The sequence below is a fragment of the Candoia aspera genome, chromosome 5, assembly GCF_035149785.1.
Source record: "Candoia aspera isolate rCanAsp1 chromosome 5, rCanAsp1.hap2, whole genome shotgun sequence".
NCBI classification, from domain to species: Eukaryota; Metazoa; Chordata; class Lepidosauria; order Squamata; family Boidae; genus Candoia; species Candoia aspera.
The window spans coordinates 113,609,843-113,633,312 of record NC_086157.1 but is presented as its reverse complement, the minus strand read 5'-3'; the positions used below and the strand labels follow the sequence as shown (position 1 = coordinate 113,633,312).

General features: G+C 45.1%; 1 protein-coding gene across 1 annotated transcript in view; it reads left to right on the top strand.

Annotated features, from left to right (window-relative positions):
• FCHSD2 (FCH and double SH3 domains 2) overlaps positions 1-23,470 on the top strand; it is a 161,250-nt gene that overhangs the window by 127,793 nt on the left and 9,987 nt on the right. Inside the window, exons 11-14 of the mRNA XM_063305977.1 lie at positions 2,829-2,945; positions 3,447-3,551; positions 14,859-15,020; positions 18,630-18,764. Coding sequence (XP_063162047.1) covers positions 2,829-2,945; positions 3,447-3,551; positions 14,859-15,020; positions 18,630-18,764 — 519 coding nt within the window. The remainder of the gene's footprint in view (positions 1-2,828; positions 2,946-3,446; positions 3,552-14,858; positions 15,021-18,629; positions 18,765-23,470) is intronic.

The following is a 23,470-nucleotide window of genomic DNA, read 5'->3' as shown; positions in this document are numbered from 1 at the left end:
TCGCTGTAAATCAAGCTGGGCGTCTTGAGGTCGAAAATGAATTTATAATTAGCACAGTTTACCAGCCTCTCATTTATCTGTCCAGGTTCGGCTGGGGGAAGGCATGTTTTCCTCTGTTGGGAATGAATTGGAAATGTTGCTGCCCTTTCCACTAACACAACTTTCTTGTGGAATTCTGGTGGGTAGCACCAAAGACTGTCTGAGCCAATAGCCAAAAGTGAGAGCTTTGGAATAGTGTTAGAATTTCTGAATTTTGCGGTTCTAGATAGTATGGTTGTCAGGTAGGGGGAAGAGTCAGTTGTAGAAATCAAGGCATCTTGTCCATGTCAAGAAGTAGAGCCATTAGGGTGATCTTAGGAACAAAGACATTTTCCTTTTAAAGTAGGGGATGCTTCATCGTCTGACTGAAGTTTAATGCCCTCGCAAAGTCTAATTCACTGTAGCAAATTGGATTTAGACACAACTGTAGGATATTGCGAACAGGAATTCCTGCTAATCACCAATTTATTGTTGGGTTGGGTTGCACAGACTCTTTATTGGCTTTGTTGAAGCAACCACTCCTTTGCCAGTTCATTACTGTCATTCATTTTTATTTCAAAGGCAAGACCCAGTGTAATTTTTACACAGATATAGTAAAAAGCATGTTACTATTAAAACCAACAGCATATCTTTTGCCAGAAAGGTGCAGCCTGGTCCCCTCCAAATATTTTGGACGAAGACTCCGAAAGTTTTCTGAGCCCTTTTCCATGCCAAATGCTTTGATCGACACTAAAATCCACAGCCTTTAGCGGCAATATACTCTCTTCTCCTCTGCTATGTGATGATTTTTAAAGCAGCGATAAGTCATTGTTTATCCAGGTGTTAGGTTTTTACTATTTTTGTTGCTTTAATACAGAAAAAGGAAAGAGAAGGCAAAAAGAGGGAATAAAAAGGGGAAAACAGAAAACAATAACATAGGACACATAAGAAATAATTCAGCCTAGTTTTTGAAAACATCATAAAACCTTGACCAAATAACACTGTTACTTGTTAGCCAGCTCATAAATGGAAAACCAAAATATTTCAGCGATCCAAGTAAATCTGGGATCACACTGTCTTTCAGATCTTTTGTTTGCTGAGCACCATGCTTAATACCTTTGTAATTCTTCACACAGGGATCCCTGGATTTTTTGAAACCATATTGACGTTTGTAATGCCGTATTAACAAAGTCAGGATATCAAACTGAATAAGGAATTTTGTACAACAAGGCTGTTGATAAGTATCCCTCTCTAAGACCCCACCCTGAGGCGGGAAAAGATTTGGTTGCTCAGAAATGTTCTCCAAACTGGGTTGACCAACAAAGAGGTAGAAGGTATTGGGATGGACAGTGAGTTTGCACATATTAAGTGATAAGTTTATGTGAGCGTGTATATGCCCCACTGACCATCCTGAAACTCAAGGGCGCTTTACAGAATTTTAGAAATACCCATTCACCGTTTTGATAACGCAGTCATCAATCCCCAACAAGGGCCGTCTTTGATAGCAGAAGAAAGATCAGAGCTCCCGAAAGCTTATTGGCACTGAAAAGTGGGACATCTTTTCTCTGGGGGTCAGGCTCCCCCAGGGGGGCACAGCTGCACGCAGGAGAGGTGGGGATTTTCTGTAGATGCTTTAAAGAGAAGGGGCTTATTCGTGCACCGTATGAAGAACTAAACCCTACAGAGAACAGGTGTAGGTGTGAAATGTTACTCTTCTGTTCTAGGACATATTTTATACCTGCCTGTGCAAGATAGTTTGCTGGCAAAAAGAAGAAAGAAGCCAAAAATTATTAGGACGGGAGGTTTGGCTTTCTACTTTTTTCGGCTGCAAGAACTTGCTGTCATGAAACAGATCTTACTTCCCCAGTGTTGCTTTGCTTCTGCCCTTTGAAGTTTTTGTTCCATTTTTTGGATGTGCAGGGATTTGGGTTTGAATGCTTCTCCCCTTGTTATATCCCTCTCCCCTCTTTCTTCCAAAACCTCCCTTCCTTTTTGTAGGCTTTCAAGCTCATTTGCAAAAGATGGTTGTCCCATCATTGGGCCTTTTTCAATGTGCCGATTCCTGTGAATGGAGTCGTGATGTGAGAACCAACCTCTCCCAAGCTGCACACAAATAATCCATTGCATGTGCTTGATGGTTGGGAGTAGTTATGGGACGTGGGGGGGGGATAAAAAACACTTTCTTTTGGGTAAATGCATGGTCTGGGTTGGTAAGTATTAAAAGTTTCTCTGAAACCATTTCTGTTGTTTAGACGTTCACCGATCTATTGTTGGTCGTAAAATAGGGACTTTTTGGCAAATGCCGTGCAAAACAAATAGATTAAAACTCTGAGCATTAATGCTGCCCCAAATTACCTTTTTGCCGATGGCATTGTATCTGTTCTGTGTTCTTCGGCTTCAAAAATTGCTCGTTAACAAGTCACAGTCCTCTTCGTTGGATTAAAAGGAAGCTATCTTTAATTGTGCAAGTTCGCTCTTTTCTTTTCTTTTCTTTTCTTTTCTTTTTTCTTCTTTCTCCAGCTTGTTTTCAAAAAGAATAAAGAACAAACTGTTCAGCTTTCCAGTTTTCCTCTCTACTCCCCTCCTCCTTTTCCAGTCACCAAGGTCATGGACAAACAGGGCTTTTCCTGTGTTTGACATCGTCTTGTTATTCATAACTGCATATAGCAAGAAACTGGGAAAAGCCTTTGTTTAGAGTTCCAGGGCACGGTGGGGGCGAGGGATCCAGGTGATTCTGGAATGGGCAGAGGGATTTTGTCCAAGAAATCCGCCCCTTCACAGTCTTCTCGTTTTGCGTGTCTGTATTTCAGAGTCGGCAACTGGAATCTGAGACGGGGACAACTGAAGAGCACAGCTTGAACAAGGAAGCCAGAAAGTGGGCTACCCGCGTAGCACGCGAGCACAAAAACATCGTCCACAGTCAGCGGGTGAGTTGAAATTGAAATTCGGAGTCGGTGCTGGCAGGTGAGGGTGGGATTTGAAATCCAATATATATGCAAGGCGCCAGGCTGAGGAAGTCAGTGTGGAGAGCCAGCATGGTGCTGCGGTTAAAATGTTTGACTAGGAGAGCGGAGATCCCCGTTCAAACCCTGATTAGCCATGAAAGCTAAGGATGACTTTGGTCCTCATCATTCACTCCCCGCCCAGCCTACCTACCAAGATCGAGACTGGGAAGACCTGAGTTCTAATCCCCTCTCTGCCATGGAAGGTTCCTGGGTAACTCTGGGACTGCCCTCTCTCCCAGCCCAGCCTGCCTCACGGGGCTGCTGTTGTGGGAAAAATGGGGGAGAGGAACATTCTGCACCTATCCTGAACTCCTAGGGAAAGGGAGTACAAGTTTAACAAGTGAAAGATTTTTGAATCCCTTCCAAAGTCGGCTGCCGGATTTCTCTAAGCTCGAAATGTTCTACTGCTCCTGTTTACGGCAGACTCTGGATGAGCTGGAATGCCACGGGCCAGTGGCGACCGAACAGAGCCGAGCAGAGCTAGAGCAGAAGATAGACGAAACCAGGGAGAACATTCGCAAAGCCGAGGTAAGGGGGCTCCGGTTTTGGCGTTAACCCCAGCTGGTTAGACCCTCCGTGTGGTTTTACATGAGTGACTTAGCTCATCCTCCCCTGAAGGTTCACTGCGAAACGAGAGAAAAGCTGCTCTATTTTTTTTAATTGTTGCTTGAGCTTGATACAGCTTGTTTCAAACCAATCCAAATAACAGGGAATGTGCAGGCGTGTGTGTGAGCGTGGACTTATTTGCACCCGGCAATCTTTCGTGAAACATTATGGCTTGTTTTGCCACCCATCTCCTTGGCTGAATGGGGTCCGGTGGGTTACAGCAATTAAAGAAAAGAGGGAAGAACTGCATTTCCACTGATACTGTTAAGTCGTTTTGACCATCGTCACTGTAGGGCCCCCATCAGTAAACAATGGAGTATACGAATTATTTGTTGTGGTTTTATACCCCTTCTATCATTTCTTGATCAGCATTGCCTTACCAGCTATATTATGCATTATTCCAGCCTTTCTCAACCTTCTGACCCTGGAGGAATCCTTGAAATATTTTCCAGGCCTTGGGGAACCCCTGCCCATTCAGGCTCCAATATAGGCCAGAAGTTACAAAACTATTACATTCGTTTCATGGGTAGGCCTGTCTATGTGCATTAACAGTGTTCCTAAACCAAAAATAAAGAACGAAGCTTGCCTCTTTAGTGTGAAGTTGCCCAAACTTGAAATAATTTTTTAAATAAAACGTGATCTCCCAGGAACCCCTAGTGGCCTCTCGTGGAATCTGAGGGCGCCACGGAACCCTGGTTGAGAAACCCTGCATTATTCTCATTAATTTTTGTTCTCATTTCCTGACTTTCTGATTACTTTCCCACAAAATGGATGATAAACCCATTCAGTCATTAAATGTACATATCCCCCATACAATCTCAGAATCTTTTCATGCCACAAAAAATGGCAGCAATTCAGGCTGGGATTTCATGGGTTCATTGAGGTTTTGGGCGAGGGGCCCTGTGCAGCGCCCACCTTCCTCGGTTTCCCCATTAAACTCTTCTGTATCACAACACATTTGAGCAAGATTTTAGCTTGTGTTCACTCCTCTCCCTTGCCCCCCAGCACAGTCCCACGGAAGGTTTTGGACACGTCCAGTGCCATTTTTCATTTACAAAGTTTTAGCTGGGTTGCTGAAGCTGATTTGTTTTCCCTAATCAGATAAATGCCTTGGCAAAGTGGGAAAACATGCTAAACTGTGGCAGAACTAAAACGAAGGTGGAAACTTCCATTCTTCTTGCAGCTCTTCTTGCTGCTGTGCCAGAAAAATAGAACAGAAGGGATTTTCCAGGCACAAATGGCTGTTGAGGCTATGGCGTCCCCGTGGAAGGGCCACTGACATTATCGCTGCTCTGGTTGTGCCTTGATTCATTGAGCAGTTCTGGGTGACGAAAGAAACCAGGAGAAAGCTGGGGTGCAAGTGGCAGTGCTTCTGATCTTCCAGTGAATTCAACCGAGGGCAAGTCAAAATGAAGAATCGAGTGTAGGGTGGTGGTGATGCCAAGAGGTTTGCTGCTCCATCATTACTGCGTCCACAGTGAATGCCCCAGCAGGGCTTCCAGAGTGGTGGGTGGGCTGCTCCAGGTTAGTCCTGAGGCAGACTCAGCCAACTGCTCAAGAGTATACTGTAATAGTTTCCAAAGCATATGGAGGGTCAAGTCACCTGAGAAGCTGTTGCATTTATGTGGGTGCCATCAGGTCAGCGTTTAAGGGATCAGTTTCATTTGTTGTGGCCGGGAACAGGACAACATGCTGGTGGGAATTGGGCCAGTGACCTGGGCTCTAGGTCCTTGTCCATGGTGGCCATTAAGGTCCAGCAGGGAGAGTCTACAGGGTGACTCCAGTAAGTGGTCTGTACCTCTCCATCTGAGGCAGTTGTGTCCACCGCCTTCGAAGAAGTACCAGTGCAGTATCCGCCAGACCCTGGACTTTTGGACAATTGCTGCCCAGTTGCAAATACCCCTTTCTTAGGTGACATGCTGGTGACCGTCTAGCCACAGGCATGCTTGGAAAGAGCCAAATGTCTTGATCTGCTTCAGACCTGGATATAGCAAGGAAAAAGCCTTGGTTGATCTGATTATTGATTTCTTCTAGGAACAAAGGGTGCTACCATCTTGGTTCTCCCGGATTTCTCAGCACCGTTTGATTCTGTGGTCGCTAAGCGGATCCGGCTTCCCCCATTGACTTGGCTTGTCGGAAGCCGGCTGGGAAGGTCGCAGAGGGTGATCACGTGACCCCGGGATGCTGCGACCGTTTTAAATACATGCCGGTTGCCAAGCACCTGAATTTTAATCATGTGACCAGAGGGCCGCTGTGGCAGTCGTAAGAGCTGGCTGGGGAATTCTGGGAGTTGAAGTCCGCCCATCTTAAACTCATCAAGGTTGAGAAACACTGTTCTGGGGCAACAACAGGACCAGCCTCCCTTTGCGTCATATCCTTGACTTCTCTGGCTGGTTTTTTGAAATCAAGTTTGCTCTTAATTTTTGCATTTATTGTCCTTAAGCATGTTTGCTTTTGTTGTAACAATTTATTGCAGTGTTTCTCAACCTTCCTGCTTGGGGAATTCTGGGAGTTGAAGTCCACACATCTTGAAGTTGCTAAGGCTGAGAAACAGTGATTTATTGTAAGAGTTTTTTCCCTCTGGGAGGAAGAACAGTATAGAAACAAATAAAATCCAGCTTACTCTTCAGGGAGTTGAAAATACGATTTCTCAGATAAAACGTGTGATCTCCAAAGGCTCCCTGGGAGAATATTTATAGTAAAGTGGGATAACACATCCAAGACAAGCCAGCAGTTTTCTGCCCGTTCTCTCTGTTTTTAATGGGTTGCATTCTCTTCCTTGATCATTGTCGCAGGGCCTCTGACCCCAACTATTCCCGAGAAAACGTAGGTTTTTAAGGGCAAGACCATTTGGCTGCCATCAGTAGCTGCCAGTTAATTTCATATGCCAGATGTGTTGCTTGTGCCTTTGTGTGTGGAAAGATCAGTTGTGGAAGTGCAAGGAAGGCCATCCATGACCTGGGTTCTCCCAGGTAGATCGGCAGCTTTACAGGTAGTTCTCAACTTACGACCACAATTAGGACCAGAACTTCCATCACTAAGGAAGGCGGTTGTTAAATGAGTCACGCCCAATTTTATGACCTCTTTTGCCAGAGTTGTTAAGCAGACCACTGTGGTCATTAAGTGAATCGTGTGGTCATTAAGCGAATCCGGCTTCCCCCATTGACTTTGCTTGTCGGAAGCCGGCTGGGAAGGTCGCAAATGGTGATCACGTGACCCCGGGATGCTGCGACCGTTTTAAATATATGCCGGTTGCCAAGCACCTGAATTTTAATCATGTGACCAGAGGGCCGCTGTGGCAGTCGTAAGTGCGAGGACCGGACATAAGTCATTTTTTCCAGTGCCATTGTAACTTCAAACGGTAGATAAACAGATAGTTGTTAGTCAAGGACTACCTATATTGGCTTTTTCATGTCACACTGAGGAACTGCATCTGGTGGCTGACACTTGGGTGAAACGTGGGTGAGGCCCCGTTTGCTCACTTTCCGACACCCTCCATTCTTTTTCTGGCACTTTCATCCCTTTGTCTCTTTCTTTCCATCTTCCAACCCAGAGTTGGATTATGCATCATGCCAAGCTCTGGAATAACTGGAGGAGGCCTTTGAAATTAGATCAAGGGGCGTGTGAAAGGGGGAAGGTCCCATTGCCTCTCCTGCTCCAGATACCTAGTTCTTTGCGAGTTTTGTAAACCACCTTTCCTCCGAGTTCAGGTGATTCTTCTGCCAATTTTTCCTTGCCACAAAAAGAAGGACTAGCCCAACGTCATTCACTGTGCTTCTGAGAAGGAGGGTAGGTTTGAACCCGTGTCTTCCTTCACCGCATGTTGTTTCTTACAAGACTGTCCAGAACTAACAACTAAGGCCATATGGAAGGATGTTGTCAGCCAAGCCAAGCCTAATTAGGCTTCGGCCCTAATGGGAAAGAAGAACATAAGCCACGCCTGCTGGATCGGACCCCTGGCCTAACTAGTCCAACAGTCCGTTCTCCCAGTGGCCCACCAACAACACAGGGAAGCCCACCTGTCTCCCAGCAGCTGGTCTTTGGAAAGAGCCCCACTGCCGTCAAGGCCAAAAGCCACCCAGGATCCCCAGGACTTCCGTGAATTGGCCCAACCCTTTTGTGAAGCCGGACTAGCTGGTCGCCCGCCCCAGACCTGCAGAAACGCCTTTGCCATGAGTTTAGGTCTGCTAAATTCATGGTGTCTCTCTTTGGAAAATGCCACAGGGCTGATGATCCATTTTTGTGGTGACAGCTGGCCAAAACTGAAGAGGATTGCTCTGCATCAAGTTGCACACAAGAGACGGGGAGCCTCTGGTGCTGCCTCTGAGACCCTGGAAGGCTCGGTGGACACTGTCTTTGCGTTGTTCCTACATACCTTTAAATCCAGCGCTTGTGGTGCCAAAAATCTGAGAGATCCTCTGCCTCTTCACATTTGCAAAATGAGCAGGCCTGTAAGACTTGTGTGAGGATTGCATCCGTGTAAAGTAACCACCAAGGCGTTGCAGTATTCAGTCCTCCGTTCCGCCCCACCTGCACACCAAGCCCTGTTCATCGGAAATGGGCTCAGGTTGCACCAGTAAGAAATCTCTTTCGCAGACTGATGCCTTGTATACCGTAGCTGCTGCAGTTTTTCAGTTCCACTCTCCTCCCCGCCCAGTTTGTGCTGCACCGTAATGGAGGTTTCAGACTTTTTCTGTGATCTTATTTCTCCTGCCATCTTCCACCTCCACGCTTATTGTTTGTGGTTCTCAGCGCATAGTGATGGTGAGAGAGTTTAAATCTAATCCTGTCTGTTTTGGGGAGAAAATGAAGGAATTGGTGAGAAGATACCATTTTACTTTTAAAAGAAGAACGCCATCTTCTGCTCCATGCGGAAAACCCTTGCATCAAAAGACGGCATGGAAGTAATGCTGCTTTAAATTTACACCTTGTCTGCTTCAGCAGTCGGTCCCTCAGCTGGGTATTCAATCATCCTGGTACTACTAGGTTCCGCATAGATAGTAGTGTTAATAAATATATCCATAATTTACACTGTTGGTGTTCATCCTAATGATGGGGAAATTATTCTGTTCCCATGGATGTCTCTTTAATAGTTAATCAAGACTAATTCCCCCACAAATTATCTGGAAAGCTGACATTAGCACATTAAAAATTAGTTGCCAGCCTCCATCACACAATTTGTTAGTGCTTGTAGGTTGTGGTTTTCTAAGGCAGCCCTTCTGAGCAGCGCCCATTTCTGAATTTTGGCAGCCTTTTCCTCCCATTTATAACGCTAAAAATATAGTTTGTTTGTTTTTCAAATTTCTATCACCGCCCATCTCTCCCGAAAATGGGACTCTGAAATAAGCGTCGTCTTTGTGTTCCAAGAAGTGGGGTTTCATCGAAGCTGTGTGGGATTGCCTGCTAATATTAAAATGAGTGAATTTTTGTGCAGAGAAAAACAAAACATTTGGGTAATTAGTATTTTTTTCCCCTTAACACATGCATGTATGTGTATAAAATTAGCCGATGGAAACAATTAAATATTTTGTTTTCTCCTAAGGATTTTTTTGCGTTGTCTAGTATGCAAGTGTGTGGCTAAAACTGAGATCTTATAAAGCAGTATTGCCAGATGTTATCTTCCTGCTAGCACACCGTCTCAAAGAAATGCTAAACTGAGTCCCGTAAGAATAAATCCTATTCAGGCACATGTGTCTAAGATTGAGGGTCAGTCTGATATCGCTGTGGCTGTGTTTAAGAAATTAAGAGCCTTGCCAGCTTTGATCACATCATCATAGCCACCAGCTTTTGTTACCGTTCTTCCATTTATTTATAATAAATCATTTATTTATTGAAACGTTTGAAGGAACAGAATAAACAGCTGCAGAAAAAGAAGAAAAGGAAGTTAAATGCATTGGAGCCCAGCAAGATGGTGTGGGGTTGTAGGAGAGAGGGCTCCCCCAGGGTGCCATGAGTTTTTATAGAGATTTTAGAGTTTTTATTGGTTTTTGTTTTATGACTTTCTGTTGTTTTTATTGTTTTATTGTTTTGTGCACTGCCCAGGGTGGTTGTCACAATATGGGCAGCTGTATAAATCTTTTAAAATAAATAAATAGATAGAGGCATAATGAATAAAGTATCAGTGAGTAAATGGGGAGTTTACAACTATAATGAAATTTGAAATTCATAATTTTGCTAATTGATTGATTGTACATGTAAGGAATGAAGTTAATTTGTATCTTTTTAAAAAAAATAACTAGAAATCTCCATAAAACTCTGAGCATAATATTAATATCACCACATTTATCATCATTCCAAGGACAAATGTGGATATTTAAAAACTAATATAAAAAGGAAAAAAAACAATTCATTTTTTAAAAAGAAAGAAGTCAATAAAAACAGTATTGGAAAACTAACTAGTTTTAAATTCCCTCCCATTGTACCTGACTGATGATTACATCAACAAACTTATAAACACTGAAATGATTTCTAATTACAGTCCTGACATCAATTATTTCCCCCTTAAAACCCGTGCTCTGGGAGTCTGAATTTCCCTTGTCATGTGACGTAAGGGGACTCATCCTTGCTTAAATTTACAAGTAGCCCTAACTTAGCGACCACAATTGGGACTGGAATTTCAGTTGCTAAGTGAATCCAACCTGATTTACGACTTCTTTTGCAGTGGTCGTTAAGCGAATCGCTGCAGGCATTAAGTGAACCATGTGGCCATTAAGCAAATCACATGATTCCCCATTGATTTTGCTTGCTAGAAGCTGGCCGGGAAGGTCGAAAATGGCGATCACGTGACCACGGGATGCTGTGATGGTCATAAATGCAAACGGGTTGCCCGGTGCCCAAATTGTGATCACATGACCATGGAGATGCCACAATGGTCAGAAGTGTGAGGACAGGTCACAAGTCGGTTTTTCAGCACTGTTGTTAGTCCAAACCATCACTAAATGAATGGCTGTTAAGCAAGGACTTCCTGTAGTCAAATTCTGTTCTGAATATATACAGTTAATTTTGCGGTTGCTCCCTAAACCCCAGGTTTGGCTTCCCAGGCTGACCCTGTCAGGAAAGCATCTCTTTTCCAACGTTGAGCCACATTTGTCCTCATGGCCATCAGCCAACTTGACTTTTTTTAGCCGCACCCTGAGGACCCCCTGCCTGGCGCCTCCTGCTCTCCCCCCCCCCCCCGGTCTCCTCTGCTTTTTCTCTCCACCCCCTTGGCTCCTTCTCCCCTGTGCCCATGGCACAACTCTTCAGCCCCCTTTGCTGCCCACCCACCTTCCCCCCAGTGCCAAGCCAGCCCTGCCCTTCCTTCCCCTGCAACTGTACATCAGTTTGGGCTGCACTGCACCGGTTGGTCCCCTCCGAGAGTACGGACACTTTCCTTCAATGCACCGACCGGATTTGGTTCAAAAGATCTCCAGCAGGCCTTCAACGGTCTCCTCCCTCCTGTTCAGTTCCTGCTTGGCTCTGCCGGGGTGCAAGAAACGGGGTGCTCCTGACGGGCCGCTTCCACGCGGAGGAAGGCCCTTTCCCGCAAGCTGCGTGGGCCGCTTCTCTGTTGCTGGCCTTTTTGCTCTCCAAGGAGACTTTTTAAAATATAACTTAAGAAAACATTCCCAAAGTATAAATCTCTTCTGGAACACTGGCTGCTGACGCAACGGCTTCAGATGGTGGAACGTGCATTTTTTACTGGTTTTGCACCGGTCACAGCATTTTGTCCAGGAGCTAGTGGGTGTGTTTCTCTGTTAGAGAGCCTGGATTGTAAACGTGGGGGGAAGAAAACACATTGCCCAGTCTCTGAGTCTAAAATAGCCTTCCAGATACTGTATGTTGGACTGTCCTGTCCCTTCAGCTGCTCTAGCTTGGCTGGGGATAATGGCCCTGGTGGTCAGGCTCCTGTGGGGTGTTACAGATTGAGAAGGCCGGTTGGTGAGTGAAGCCGCTGCTCTTAGGGTCCTGCGCGGGTCAATCTTCGCACACAGTTTCACCTGCCCATTTGTTTCCTCTGATGGGTCCTACATAATTTTTTCAAGGTTTGAAAGCAATTCTTTTTCTTTTCTTGTTTTCCCCTTTAGTCTGGTCGTGCACAGGCACTCTTACACGAGCAAGGTTCCCATTTATTCTGCCCTCCTTTGAAAAGTTGCCCCGCGGGAACGGGCCCCAGCGATGGGTCTCAACTCACGCAGCTGATGGCTCAGCGATAAGCAATATTGAAAAAGCGGCTCTGGGGTCCAAGTCAGGTCCTTGTTCTTTCCCAGGAAGACTTGCTCTGAACCCTTGCTCTCCGCCCTCCCGTGCGTTCCCCGTTCGGATTCTTAATCTAAAAGTAACCCAGTTTACGTGGGGCAGTTCGCTGTTCCTGCGTAAAATATGTGCTGGGTGCTGACCAAGCAGCAGAGTCTTTGCTCCATGGTTCCAGGGCTAACTTTTAGCATGAAAGATCACCCTGGAACTTCAGCGTTTAGCCCACATGTTCCCATGGGACGTGTGGGCAAAACTACAGAGGTCTTAGGAGCCATTGTTGCGTTTAAATCCGTTTCAGTCTCGCCTGATTCTGGAATGGAAGCAGCCTTGGTCAAAAAGGTGTGGCCATCCCTTGATTTCTCTTGACTTCTGATACCTTTGTTGGTAATATCCTTGACTGGCTACAGGTAGTCCTCACTTAACAAACATTTGTTTAGTGACAGTTTGGACTAGACAGTGCTGAAAAAACTGACTTACAACTGGTCTTCACCCTTACAACTGTTGCTGCATCCCCACAGTCATGTGATCACAATTTGGGTGCTTGGCAACCGGTTTGCGTTTATGACCATCGCAGCATCCCATGGTCATGTGATTGCCATTTTCGACCTTCCTGGCTGGCTTCTGGCAAGCAAAACCAATAGGGAACCATGCAATTCGCTTAACAACCGTGTGGTTTGCTTAACGCCTGCAGTGATTTGCTTAACAGCTGCCGCAAAGAAGGTCGTAAAATTGGGTCAGGTTCGCTTAATGACCACTTTGCTTAGCAACCAAAATTCTGGTCCCAATTGTGGTTGTTAAGCAAGGACTACCTGTACGCTGACTGGGGATGGCAGGAGCTGTTACACGGTGGGTCTACTCCTGTCTGCAGGGCTGATCATAGAGGAAATCCATGGGGAACATTATGTGATATCCAAAGCAACACATTCACCCATGACATAGACCAGTGTTTTAGTAAGTAATGGGATAATGGCCAGTGACCTGACCCAGATATTGATCAGAGAGAAGCCCTGTGGGTGAATTTAGGAGAATTGCTGGTTCTTGAAACGGAGCACTCTGCGTCTAGGAACAAGAATAACTGACTGCAAAATACTGCAGAGCAAGAAGAGATAAGTATTCCTTTTGTATCTTCTAAGCAGGGAGCAGCCAAGAGGCAGCTAGAAAGAAGGGCAAAGACATGAGGAAGGCTCTGTCTTAACATGCTCACTGAGAAAGTGCCCACATCCAGCTTCCAAGATGCTGTAACCTTACCCGCTTTTTCTTGCAACAAATCTGATCAGTGAGGCCCTGCGAGCATCTAGCTTTCTTGGCTGTAAGCAGCCTGTTCTGAGTTTTTGACAGTTCTGGAAGGGCTTGTGGGGTGTACAGCGTAGTGCTGTCCTGGGAGGCCCATTGCCTGGAAATGCAAGTGGTCCGTTTGAGTTCTCGTAGGAGCTGCAGCCTTGTTTGGACGGGGGAAGCTTGGCCACTCTGTTCTCAACTGAGAACCTTCATCGGAACTTTTGTGAAGAGAACCATCTACACGTTAATACTCTCAGATTTTTGTCTACATCTGAGATGGAGACACCTTTGTGTCTCTACACTGTGGAGGTTGTTTCAATCGTTCATTTTTAATGATCCTTGTATTATGAAGTTCCTGAGTGTGTTTGAGAAGATCTCCAGGCTAACCATTCTGTGATCCATGTCCCTCAAGGACATTATGGCAGAGGCTTCAGTATTATTTTGAGATCTTTGATCCCCATGGTAGCCAGGAAAGGCCTCTGCATCATTGGCACCACCCTGTTATTGGTATTCCCTGTATTTTGGGTACTGATTCAGAGTGGGACACAGCTACTAAATTCAGTGGATTCTGCTTTACGTCGAGATCTTCCCAACTCCTCTCAGTCAGTGCCAATGAGAGATGCCTCCCCATGAGCCAACTTCTGCAGAAATTCACGTCCAGAAGCCTGACTCTTTGCATACTGTTTATATGCTTCTTTACTTGCACTCTTTGGATTTGGGCAGAACTAAGAAGAGGGACACAGCAGGTCCATTCAGATGTCTTGCGCCCAACAGATACAGGCGTGTGGCAGTGATTTCTGAGTATTGGGGTCTGAAAAGACATTGCTTCTTGCTTTCCTTCTAGTTTCTGGCTAGGGAGTTCTAGGAACCAAAGTCCACACATCTTAAAGTTGTCAAGGTTGAGAAACACTGTTCTAAGGCCTTATTATTCCCAAGATTGAATCATACATACCGCCATTAAGAATAAGTCCAGCTGTTGGTTGCTTCACAGCTTTCCCTAACCAGATGCCCTCCAGATGTTTTAGACTGAACTCCCAGAATTCCTGGCCAGCACAACCCATTCTGGTTAGGGATTCCAGGAGCTGAAGTGCTACCTATCTGGAGGACACAGATGGTAGAAGGTTACTCTGGTCCCCACTGACTAAGATTGGTATTATTTATCCCGGATCTTTAGAGAATGTCCCAAGATGAGTTTCTTTTAATTGTGGATTCTCCTCCCTCAATGCATGTTTCCGACCCTGGCTTTAATTGTGGGTAAAGAGTATTATATTGTTTGCCAATATTTGCCTGCTTGCTGATTTATTTATTTATGCCATCTCTGTGGCTGTCCATGCAGCTACTGGGTGGCTGACAGTAAATGAAATTAAAAACAACAACAGTCCCAATAATTAGAAACAATTACAATTAATATGCAGTGCTCCAGAGGACTAGTAATTCCCTTTCTTCTTACAGGCCAGTAACAGACAAACTCTGCAAAGTTACAACAAGGGTATCTCAGGCATGGCCAGGCATTTAAAAGACATCTTCAAAACCAAAACCGCAATGCCTCCTTCCCAAAAATAACGGGAAAACCTCGGCCAAGCACGTTTCTCTTCATTTGGGTCGCCCTCTTGCAGAGGCTGCAAAAACACTTTCCATAGTAAAAAATCTCTCCTTCCTCAGACGGGTGAATGAAACCAAGGATCTCAATAACTCTCTCTCTCTCTGTCATCTTAGATCATAAAGTTGAAAGCAGAAGCTCGCCTTGACCTCCTGAAGCAGATTGGGGTTTCGGTGGATATGTGGCTGAAAAGTGCAATGAACCAAGTGATGGAGGAACTGGAGAACGAGCGGTGGGCCAACCTCCCAGCCCTGGCCAATAACGGCTCCTCACACTTGGTAGGGCTTGGCTTGTCTAACCATCGCCTTCTTTGCTCTGCAAAGCGCCTGCATCAACGTTCGTGCCAGCCAAGGGAAGCAAATATCTGGGTTTTATCCGCCAAGTTTAAGCCCTAGCTGACTATTTTTAACCCACCTGGTATATCTGTGACTGCATATTTTGAGCCATTATAAAAAAAGGTTGGGCTGCACCAGTATCAGAAGGGACTAGATTGGAAAGGATGGATGGATGGATGGATGGATGGATGGATGGATGGATGGATGGATGGATGGATGATGGATGGATATAATTTTTTTCAATGAGTTTCAGTCTTCCTCAACAGTCAGATTTATGTAGCCATTAGATCCATTAGCAGAGGAGCATCACTGATCCATGTGGAAGGTTTGGAAAAGAGACGGTCTGGCTAACGACTGCATACATTTCCCTGATGAAAATAGCCAAAGGACATTTGGTCCAGTTCAGTCACTGTTGTTTCTCGCATTCTTAGCTATTTGATGGCTGATTTTTAAACAGCAACCGCAAGCACAGCAGGCCTAAACCAGAGGAAGACGGTTGGGGAGGTCAGCGTTAATCCTTTGCTCCCACAGCACCAGTAGTTTTCTTTTTGCAAAAAAGAGCAATGATGCAAAGGCTAAAAATGTGAGCACTGGCCAGTTTAATTTTGCTCTTGTAAGAAGGATTGTGAAGAAGCCTGTAGCCAACCAACATTTTGCATGCTGGTGATTTGGAGAGGCATTCAATTTGTCCTCAGTCATCAGTCACAGCTTGCTTTGCAGCATTAGGAAGAACCATTTATTGTGGGATGAGCTTCTGGCGGCAGAAATCTCAGTTTATGGGATGTGCGAATTAAAGGATGCATTTGCAAGGCGGTTCTGAATGTCATTTGGGAAGTTGCCAGCAGAAAGATTTCTATAGATTGTTGTTGGTGGTGGTGGTGGTAACAATGAACCTCATGGTAGAGGAGAATTCTTTCAGGAGCAAGAGGATTGTAAGGCTAACCTTGGCCAACGATTCATGTACTTTTAAGCTGGGTTCACACAACATGTTTAAGCAAGGGTGTCATTTGTGAGGCAGGGAGCTGAGAACATCCCTTTAGGCCCCAGTCAGCTCTCTGGCTCTGCAGGCTTTATTTCTGCAAATGAAGTTAGCTAGAATTGCAAATGGCGTTTTGGATCTGGTGAGATTCCAGCAGAGGGATCACTTGCCGTAGACATCCAAGTGCGTGGTTCAGACAATTACCTAAATGAGAAAGTTCCCTGCCTCCAAGGAGGATGCCGTGTGCATTTCAGCGGGAAGGAAAAAACAGAGATGTGCCTGAGCGTGGATAGCTGCATCTCTTGGGCTGAGAACCTGAGAAAGTGAGTCCTAAAGGGTTCTTCGGTGCCAAGAGCCAAGGAGAGAGAAACGCACTCATCCCTTCCTCCCTTCATTTGGCTCCCTGCCTCAGTTTCTCTTTGCGAAAGCTGGATTTCCCCCAACGTACTTCCTCTGCCTGAATTTCTAATGAATTGGCAGATGTGGGGGTGGGAGAGGATAAAATCTCATTTCTGTTTTTTTTCCTGCCCACCCAGCCTTAACTATAAAAGAGTGGCTTTACCTGATCTTCCTTTGAAGGTGGTGTCTTTGTTTTAAAACAGTAAAATCTAACGTTGCAAAACAAAAACACCTTTTTTTTCCCTTTTGTATTCTCTTCTACGTTTCCTATACTCCCTTCACCTTCCCTTTTCTTGATAATCCTAAATCTGTTGCTATGTTACATTTTTGCGTGCATGTCCTTGCTGGAATGAGTTGGAAGCTGCCCATGGCCATTCCTATTGAACAGATTCCAAAAGGGGAGCGGGGAACCTCATCAAGTACCTTGAAAGGTCCGTATTTATCTCTGTGGGCTGCTTTGGATTTCGTACAAAATAACAGGCCAACAGGGCTGACCATAACCTCATAGCACAATGGAGCAACACAGGATCTGCTGGATTGGGGGATCTATGAGGGCAAATGCCAGGGATCCTTCCCGCATTGCACAGTGTGGTTGTTCATAGCAACTAAATCACTGGGGAGGTCTGCGCATCGGCGAGCAAAGCTCCTTCAAAAACTGAAAGATGATTCATGTGAACTTGTCTTAAGAGCGTACGGATCACTGAGCTATCAATCTCCCAGTCTGGCATGCAGCTCAAACACATACAGGCAACTCAGATTCCATTAAATAAAAAATTACAAGTGCTGGGGATTTCTGGACAGTGTTGGGACACTTACATGTGCTCTAAATGTTTCAAAGTTTACATTAATAATAATTTCATAATGTCTATGAACGAGCACGACACTTGCTGAAAAGGCTGCCTGCTAACATCTTCCTATTCAAGTATGCCTTCCTCATCTCCAGCCTGCAATGGGAGCAGGCAGTTTTGATATACATGTAGTCCTCAACTTATGACCATTTGTTTAGCGACTGCTCGAAGTTACAATGGCACTGAAAAAAGTGACTTACAACCAGTCCTTGCACTTACAACCATTACAGCATCTCTGCAGTCATGTGATCAAAATTTGGACCCTTGGCAACCGGCATGTATTTACGACGGTTGCCGTGTCCCAGGGTCATGTGATTGCCATTTGCAACCTTCCCAGCCAGCTTCCAAAGCAAATTCAATGAGGAACCACGTGATTTACTTAATGACTGCGTAATTCACTTAACAGCTGGGGCAAAAAGGTGTCATAAAATCAGGTGTGGTCACGTGCCTCACTTAACGACTGCACCGCTTAACGATGAATTTTCCTGTCCCTATTTAGGTCATAAGTCGAGGACTACCTGTATATGTCAGTCTCTGGGGTGGTGTAGATGAGTCCATGTCTTCTGAAGATGAGGTCAGGTAGAATTACTGCCCCCCAAGAAGTTGAATGTTGCATTTCTGCATCAGTCCTGGATCACATGGAGCTTTTTTCTGAATAGAAGTTGCATTCCCATAGTTGAAAGAATGTGTTATGTGGACAGACCGGTATATAGAGAGAGCGGCTCCTTAAGAATCGGGCAACACGGTTCTTTCTCATGGCCCCTGAAAGGTTTAAGCATGTCTCGGACTGTGGGGTAGAGGGGTAGCTTAGCTGTTTAAAACGAGAACAAGGACCAATTGAAACACCAAGAGAAAAAGGAAGCCCCCCCTCCTAACCGTGGGTTATATTCTCCTTGCCAGGACCTGGCATCCTCAGTGGTGCCCTTTGGCAAAGCTGCTGAACCAGGATTTCAGAAATAAGGAAGAAACAAGAGCTTGTGGCATTTCCCCCCTCCAGATACCGAGCCTGTTAGTTTTCTCCATGGATGCAGGGCCGACTTATCCATTAGGCACAATAGGCGCCATGCCTAGGGCCCATGACAACATTTTAATTTTTTTTTTAATCAGAAGGAATAAAAACGAAGTAGAAATTATTTGTTTTTAATGCCTTTTAGTAAATATTTATTGTCATGCTTTTTTAATTTAAAAAAAGGCAAAAAACGTGCAAAATTTGAACGTCAAGCCAATGGTCTTACTTGTAACCTATAGGCGTAGCCTGAAGACTAAAGTTTAGTAACTTTACTTAATAAGGGATGCTTACTATCTCCTCCCATTTTTCTTCGTTAGCTAAATGTTGACCTAGAAAGGGAAGAAGGAGAAGAGGTGGAAGACGGCATGGATGCTTTTGATGACAGCAACTCCAGTCCTTCTGGCACACTCCGAAATTACCCGTTGACCTGCAAAGTCGTTTATTCATACAAGGTAGGTGCATTTAGAATCTTGGCCGGAAACAGATTCTCATACAAACTTAGGTGCTGGTGAAAGATGTGCAGTGAACCCATTTGGGGTAATTCAGAACAAAACAGGCCCACGTGGAATGTTTTCTCAAGAGTATTTTGCTTCTTTCTTTCTTTCTTTCTTTCTTTCTTTCTTTCTTTCTTTCTTTTTTTCTTTCTTTCTCAAATTTAGCCACCGCCCATCTCCCCCAGAAGAGGGACTCTGGGCGGTTTACCATAAAATCCCACATAAAACATAAACATTAAAATCACATAAAACAATTATGATAAAACACAATAAATAAATAAATCCAAGAGAGATGTAAAATCCAGGCTGGTGGGAGGGACTCTAGGGTGTGAGCCACCCCCAAGAATGGTTACCCACTTTCCCGTCCCAGGCGAGACGGCAGAACCAGGTCTTCAGGGCCTTCTGGAAGGTCAGGAGTGAGGGGGCCTGCCTCACCTCCAGGGGCAAGATGTTCCAGAGGGCGGGGGCCACTACAGAGAAGGCCCGTTTCCTGGACCCCGCCAGATGGAACTCTCTTATGGACGGGGTCCGCAACATGCCCTCTCTGGATGATCGGGTGGGGCGGGCCGATGTAATGGGGATGAGACGGTCGCTCAGGTAACCCGGCCCCATGCCATGCAGGGCTGCAACAATATGTTCCAACAGAACAAAACGCAGAATATTTTTCGAGCTTCTGCCCAGCACTGCAGAGTAAGGATACAGCAAACCTCTTCACCAATGTCCTCACTAAATGCTCCTTAGAAACTCTGCAGCCTTGGGATAAGAGAACAAGTGCTTCTATTCACTGGGACCTGCTGGAAGAGCAGGCAACGGGGGAGGAAGAAATGGTCAGTTTCCACATTGGAACGATGTGCCAGATGGGATTCTCCCAAGGGTTAGTGCTGAGACCAGTGCTTTTCAATGTGTTTTTAAGGAATCTGACATTCAGGACGAGCGGCAAGTTGGCCAGGTTTGCAGCTAATACCAAATTGCTGAGGTTAGAAACTTTTAAGAAGGAAATTAGGACTCACAAAGTATTCCTCTAAGCTGGACCAATGAGTTTTAGAGGCAAATGCAGTTCCTTATATATGTTTTGAGATCTCAGGTGGAAATGAAATATTCTGAGTTTAAAATATTTTGAATTCCAAACCGATCCGGTATATTCCAAGATTTTTTTCCCCCCAAGGTCAAAACTTGTTTTTTTTTCAAGTAGCACTGGGGTGTTTGAGTCATACAAAAATACCATCATGCTATTCCTTTTGGGGGTAAGCAATGTCAAGCAGAGTGCAGAAAAAGAGTAGGATGTTGTAAACAAAAAAAAAATGCAGGGGAGAAGAGAAAGAAAGGGGAATGTATCTTAATCCCATTTACAATCAAGTTACAAGAACTCCGGTCATTATATCTCTTCCCACATTTCTAAGCTTGCTTCCTACATCCACAGCTTCCATCCACAGCTTTGTATGTTGCCTTTTGCCCTTTAAACTTCTCACCTTTTCCTTTTCGAGGATCCCATCAACTCCACAAATCATCAACCCGTCAACTTCCTCGGTCCTCCCTTCCCAACCCATTCACTCTTTCCTGTTTGTTTTGCAATGCAATCCTCATTCATCCCTTCATAGGCTCCAAGCCATCTCAACGTACTTCGTCCGTATCATCCTGTCCTTTCAAGCCCTCCTAGCTTTTACCACATTATATGGTTGCTTTTGCTTCTGGAAACTTCTCTCTCTTTTTCAGGATCTCATCAACTCCATTCAACCGCAACTTTCTCAGTCTTCCCACCCCACTGCGAGCCACTTCACTCTTCCTCCTTTGTTTTTGGCAGTTGCATCCTCATTCATCCTCTGTATGTCAGTGTTTCTCAACCTTGGCCACTTGAAGATGTGTGGACTTCAACTTTATGTGAACTCCAACTTTATGTGTGGACTTCAAGCTTTGCTGGCTGGGGAATTCTGGGAGTTGAAGTCCACACATCTTCAAGTGGCCAAGGTTGAGAAACACTGCTGGAAGTGTTTAATATATGTTTAAACCATCTCATTTCCTCCATACCAGTCACCCACTTTTATATTCAACCCATTCAATCTTGAGCCTCTCCTTGTTTTTCTGCACATACTTCTTCAGCACCCCATTCCTACAGCATTCAACATTTGTGGGGTTTTTTGACGTAACCAACTCTCACTTTCCTATAAGAAAGTTGGCTCCTTATAGGTAAAGGTAAAGGTTTCCCTTGACATTGAGTCCAGTCGTGTCCGACTCTAGGGGGCGGCGCTCATCTCCGTTTCAAGGCCGAAGAGCCGGCGTTTGTCCGTAGACACTTCCGTGGTCATGTGGCCGGCATGACTACACGGAACGCCGTTACCTGCCCGCCGAAGCGGTACCTATTAATCTACTCACATTTGCATGTTTTCGAACTGCTAGGTTGGCAGGAGCTGGGACTAGCAACGGGAGCTCACCCCGTCATGCGGATTTGAACCGCCGACCTTCCGATCTGCAAGCTCAGCAGCTCAGCGGTTTAACCCACAGCGCCACCGCGTCCCTTTTTTGGCTCCTTATACTGAACCATTTTTGTATCTTTCAACAAACATTTGTTCCTCCCAACGGACCACATACTAACCACTCTCTTTTGTCACCTTTGGCATGTCTTAAACTTCCTCCATGCATTTTCTCATCTTTAGTAAACATTTAACAAGCTACAAATAGTCATTTCTGTGCTCCAGTTTTTCATCATTTATCTCAAACCTGCAGGCGTTCACTCCATTTTCCCTGTGAAGCACAGCCATCTTGGTCTTTGATACATTAATTTTCAGATCTATTTTCGATGCATCATATTTGCTGCAAATCATTTTGGGTTCTCAGCCAACAACAGGCATCTTCCACATGCAGAAGTACACGCATTTTCCTATTCCCAATGAACACGCCTCTGATGTCACCACGTGCTTTCCATCTGCACTTTTCCATAAATGCATTAAACAACCAAGGGGACATCACAATCTGTGTCTTATTCCCTCCTCAGCGTTGAACCAATTCCTAAATATTCTATGTATTCTCATAAATACTTTACTTTCATATGTATCTGTTATTCAACCTTCCATTCCATATTCATATGAAACCGAAACATTCTCTAATTCAAGGCTTGTTGCTTTATCATACATTTTTTTTCTAAATCAACAAATGCCCAATAAGCTTGCTCACTCAAAGCACAAAAGTTGTGTTTGACTAGATTTAGGGTATGTTTCATTGTATGAACCCAGCCACTGAGTGTCTGCTTTTTTATTTTTTATTTTTTATTTTTTTTTATTTTTTATTTTACCACTGTGGACAGCTGGGCATCGTCAGAAATTACGCCCCCTTTGCTACTCCTTCAAAAAGCAATTGTTTATATATATATATTTTGGTCTGATTTGCTTGTTTGCTTATACTTGTGCCGTTTCAGCCTTTCCTGTTTCTCTTTTAGACTTGTATTCTGTCGGTCTTAGATGCTACATTGTGTCTTAATTATATCTTGAACAATTAATAATAATAAAAAAGGAAAAGAAGAAAAAAAGAGCAAACTGTTTATCAACAAATTAGGGAGTTTCCTTTCCAGCCCGCATCCCTGGGGAAATTTATTTATTTATTCACTTGATTTATATAGCAGGCCATCCGTCTCACTTTTACGTGACTCTAGGCGGCTTACAAAAAACACAAAATACATAATATAAAACAGAAATTAAAAACACATAGCAGCCGGGCACCATCTAATCCATCATCCATACAGCCAGGCTCTAACCCGCACCCAGGGCTCCAGGCTTGAGCACAAAAACAGGTTTTCAAGGCCTTATGGGAGGCCAAGGGGACGGGGTCAGTCTAATCTCAAGGGGAGCGACATTCCACAGGGCAGCTGCCGTGGTAGAAAAGGCTCCCCTTCTGGGCCCTGCCAGCTGACACTCCCTAGCTGAGGGTACCCGGAGCATGCCCTTCCTGCCAGATTGGATAGGACAGGTAGAAAGAATTGGGAAGAGACTGTCCCACAGGTAACCTGGTCCTAAGCTGTGAAGGGCTTCAAAGGTGACAGTGAGCACCTTGAATTGCACCCAGAAGCACGCTGGAAGCCAGGGCAGCTCACAGAGCAGTGGTGTCACATGTGCCAAGTAACTGGGGCCAGTAATTGCCTGTGCTGCTGCATTTTGCATCAGTTGAAGCTTTTGAATAATCTTCAGGGGCAGCCCCATGTAAAGCACACTGCAGTGGTCCAGTCTGGAGGCCGCAAGGGCTTGAGTGACCAAGGGCAGGGCCCCCCTGCCCAGGAATGGGCGCAACTGACACACAGCCCTAAGCGGCGCCAGGGCCCTCCTGGGCACGGTTGCCACCTGCTCTTCTTCAATTTTTTAATTTAATTGTGACTCCAATTAAAGTGACTCCACAGGAGGGGAGACAGGTTAGAGGTGCAGGACATCGTTCGTGCTACAAAAAATACGGATTAAAACTAAATCTGGACCAATAGGCATCCTTCTGTGCATATGTCTGATAGTCGTGCTGCCAGATGTAGCGGTGGCACCAGCTTAGTTTTAAAAGGGGACTGGGCAAACCTTAGAGGATCAAGCTGGCTGTTTACTACCTCTTGAACTGCAGGCGCCCTGCCTGACATCCCAGCTGCTGCAAGGGAAGAGGTCATATTTGAGAGTCTTCCTGAAGGCTTCTGGTGGGAC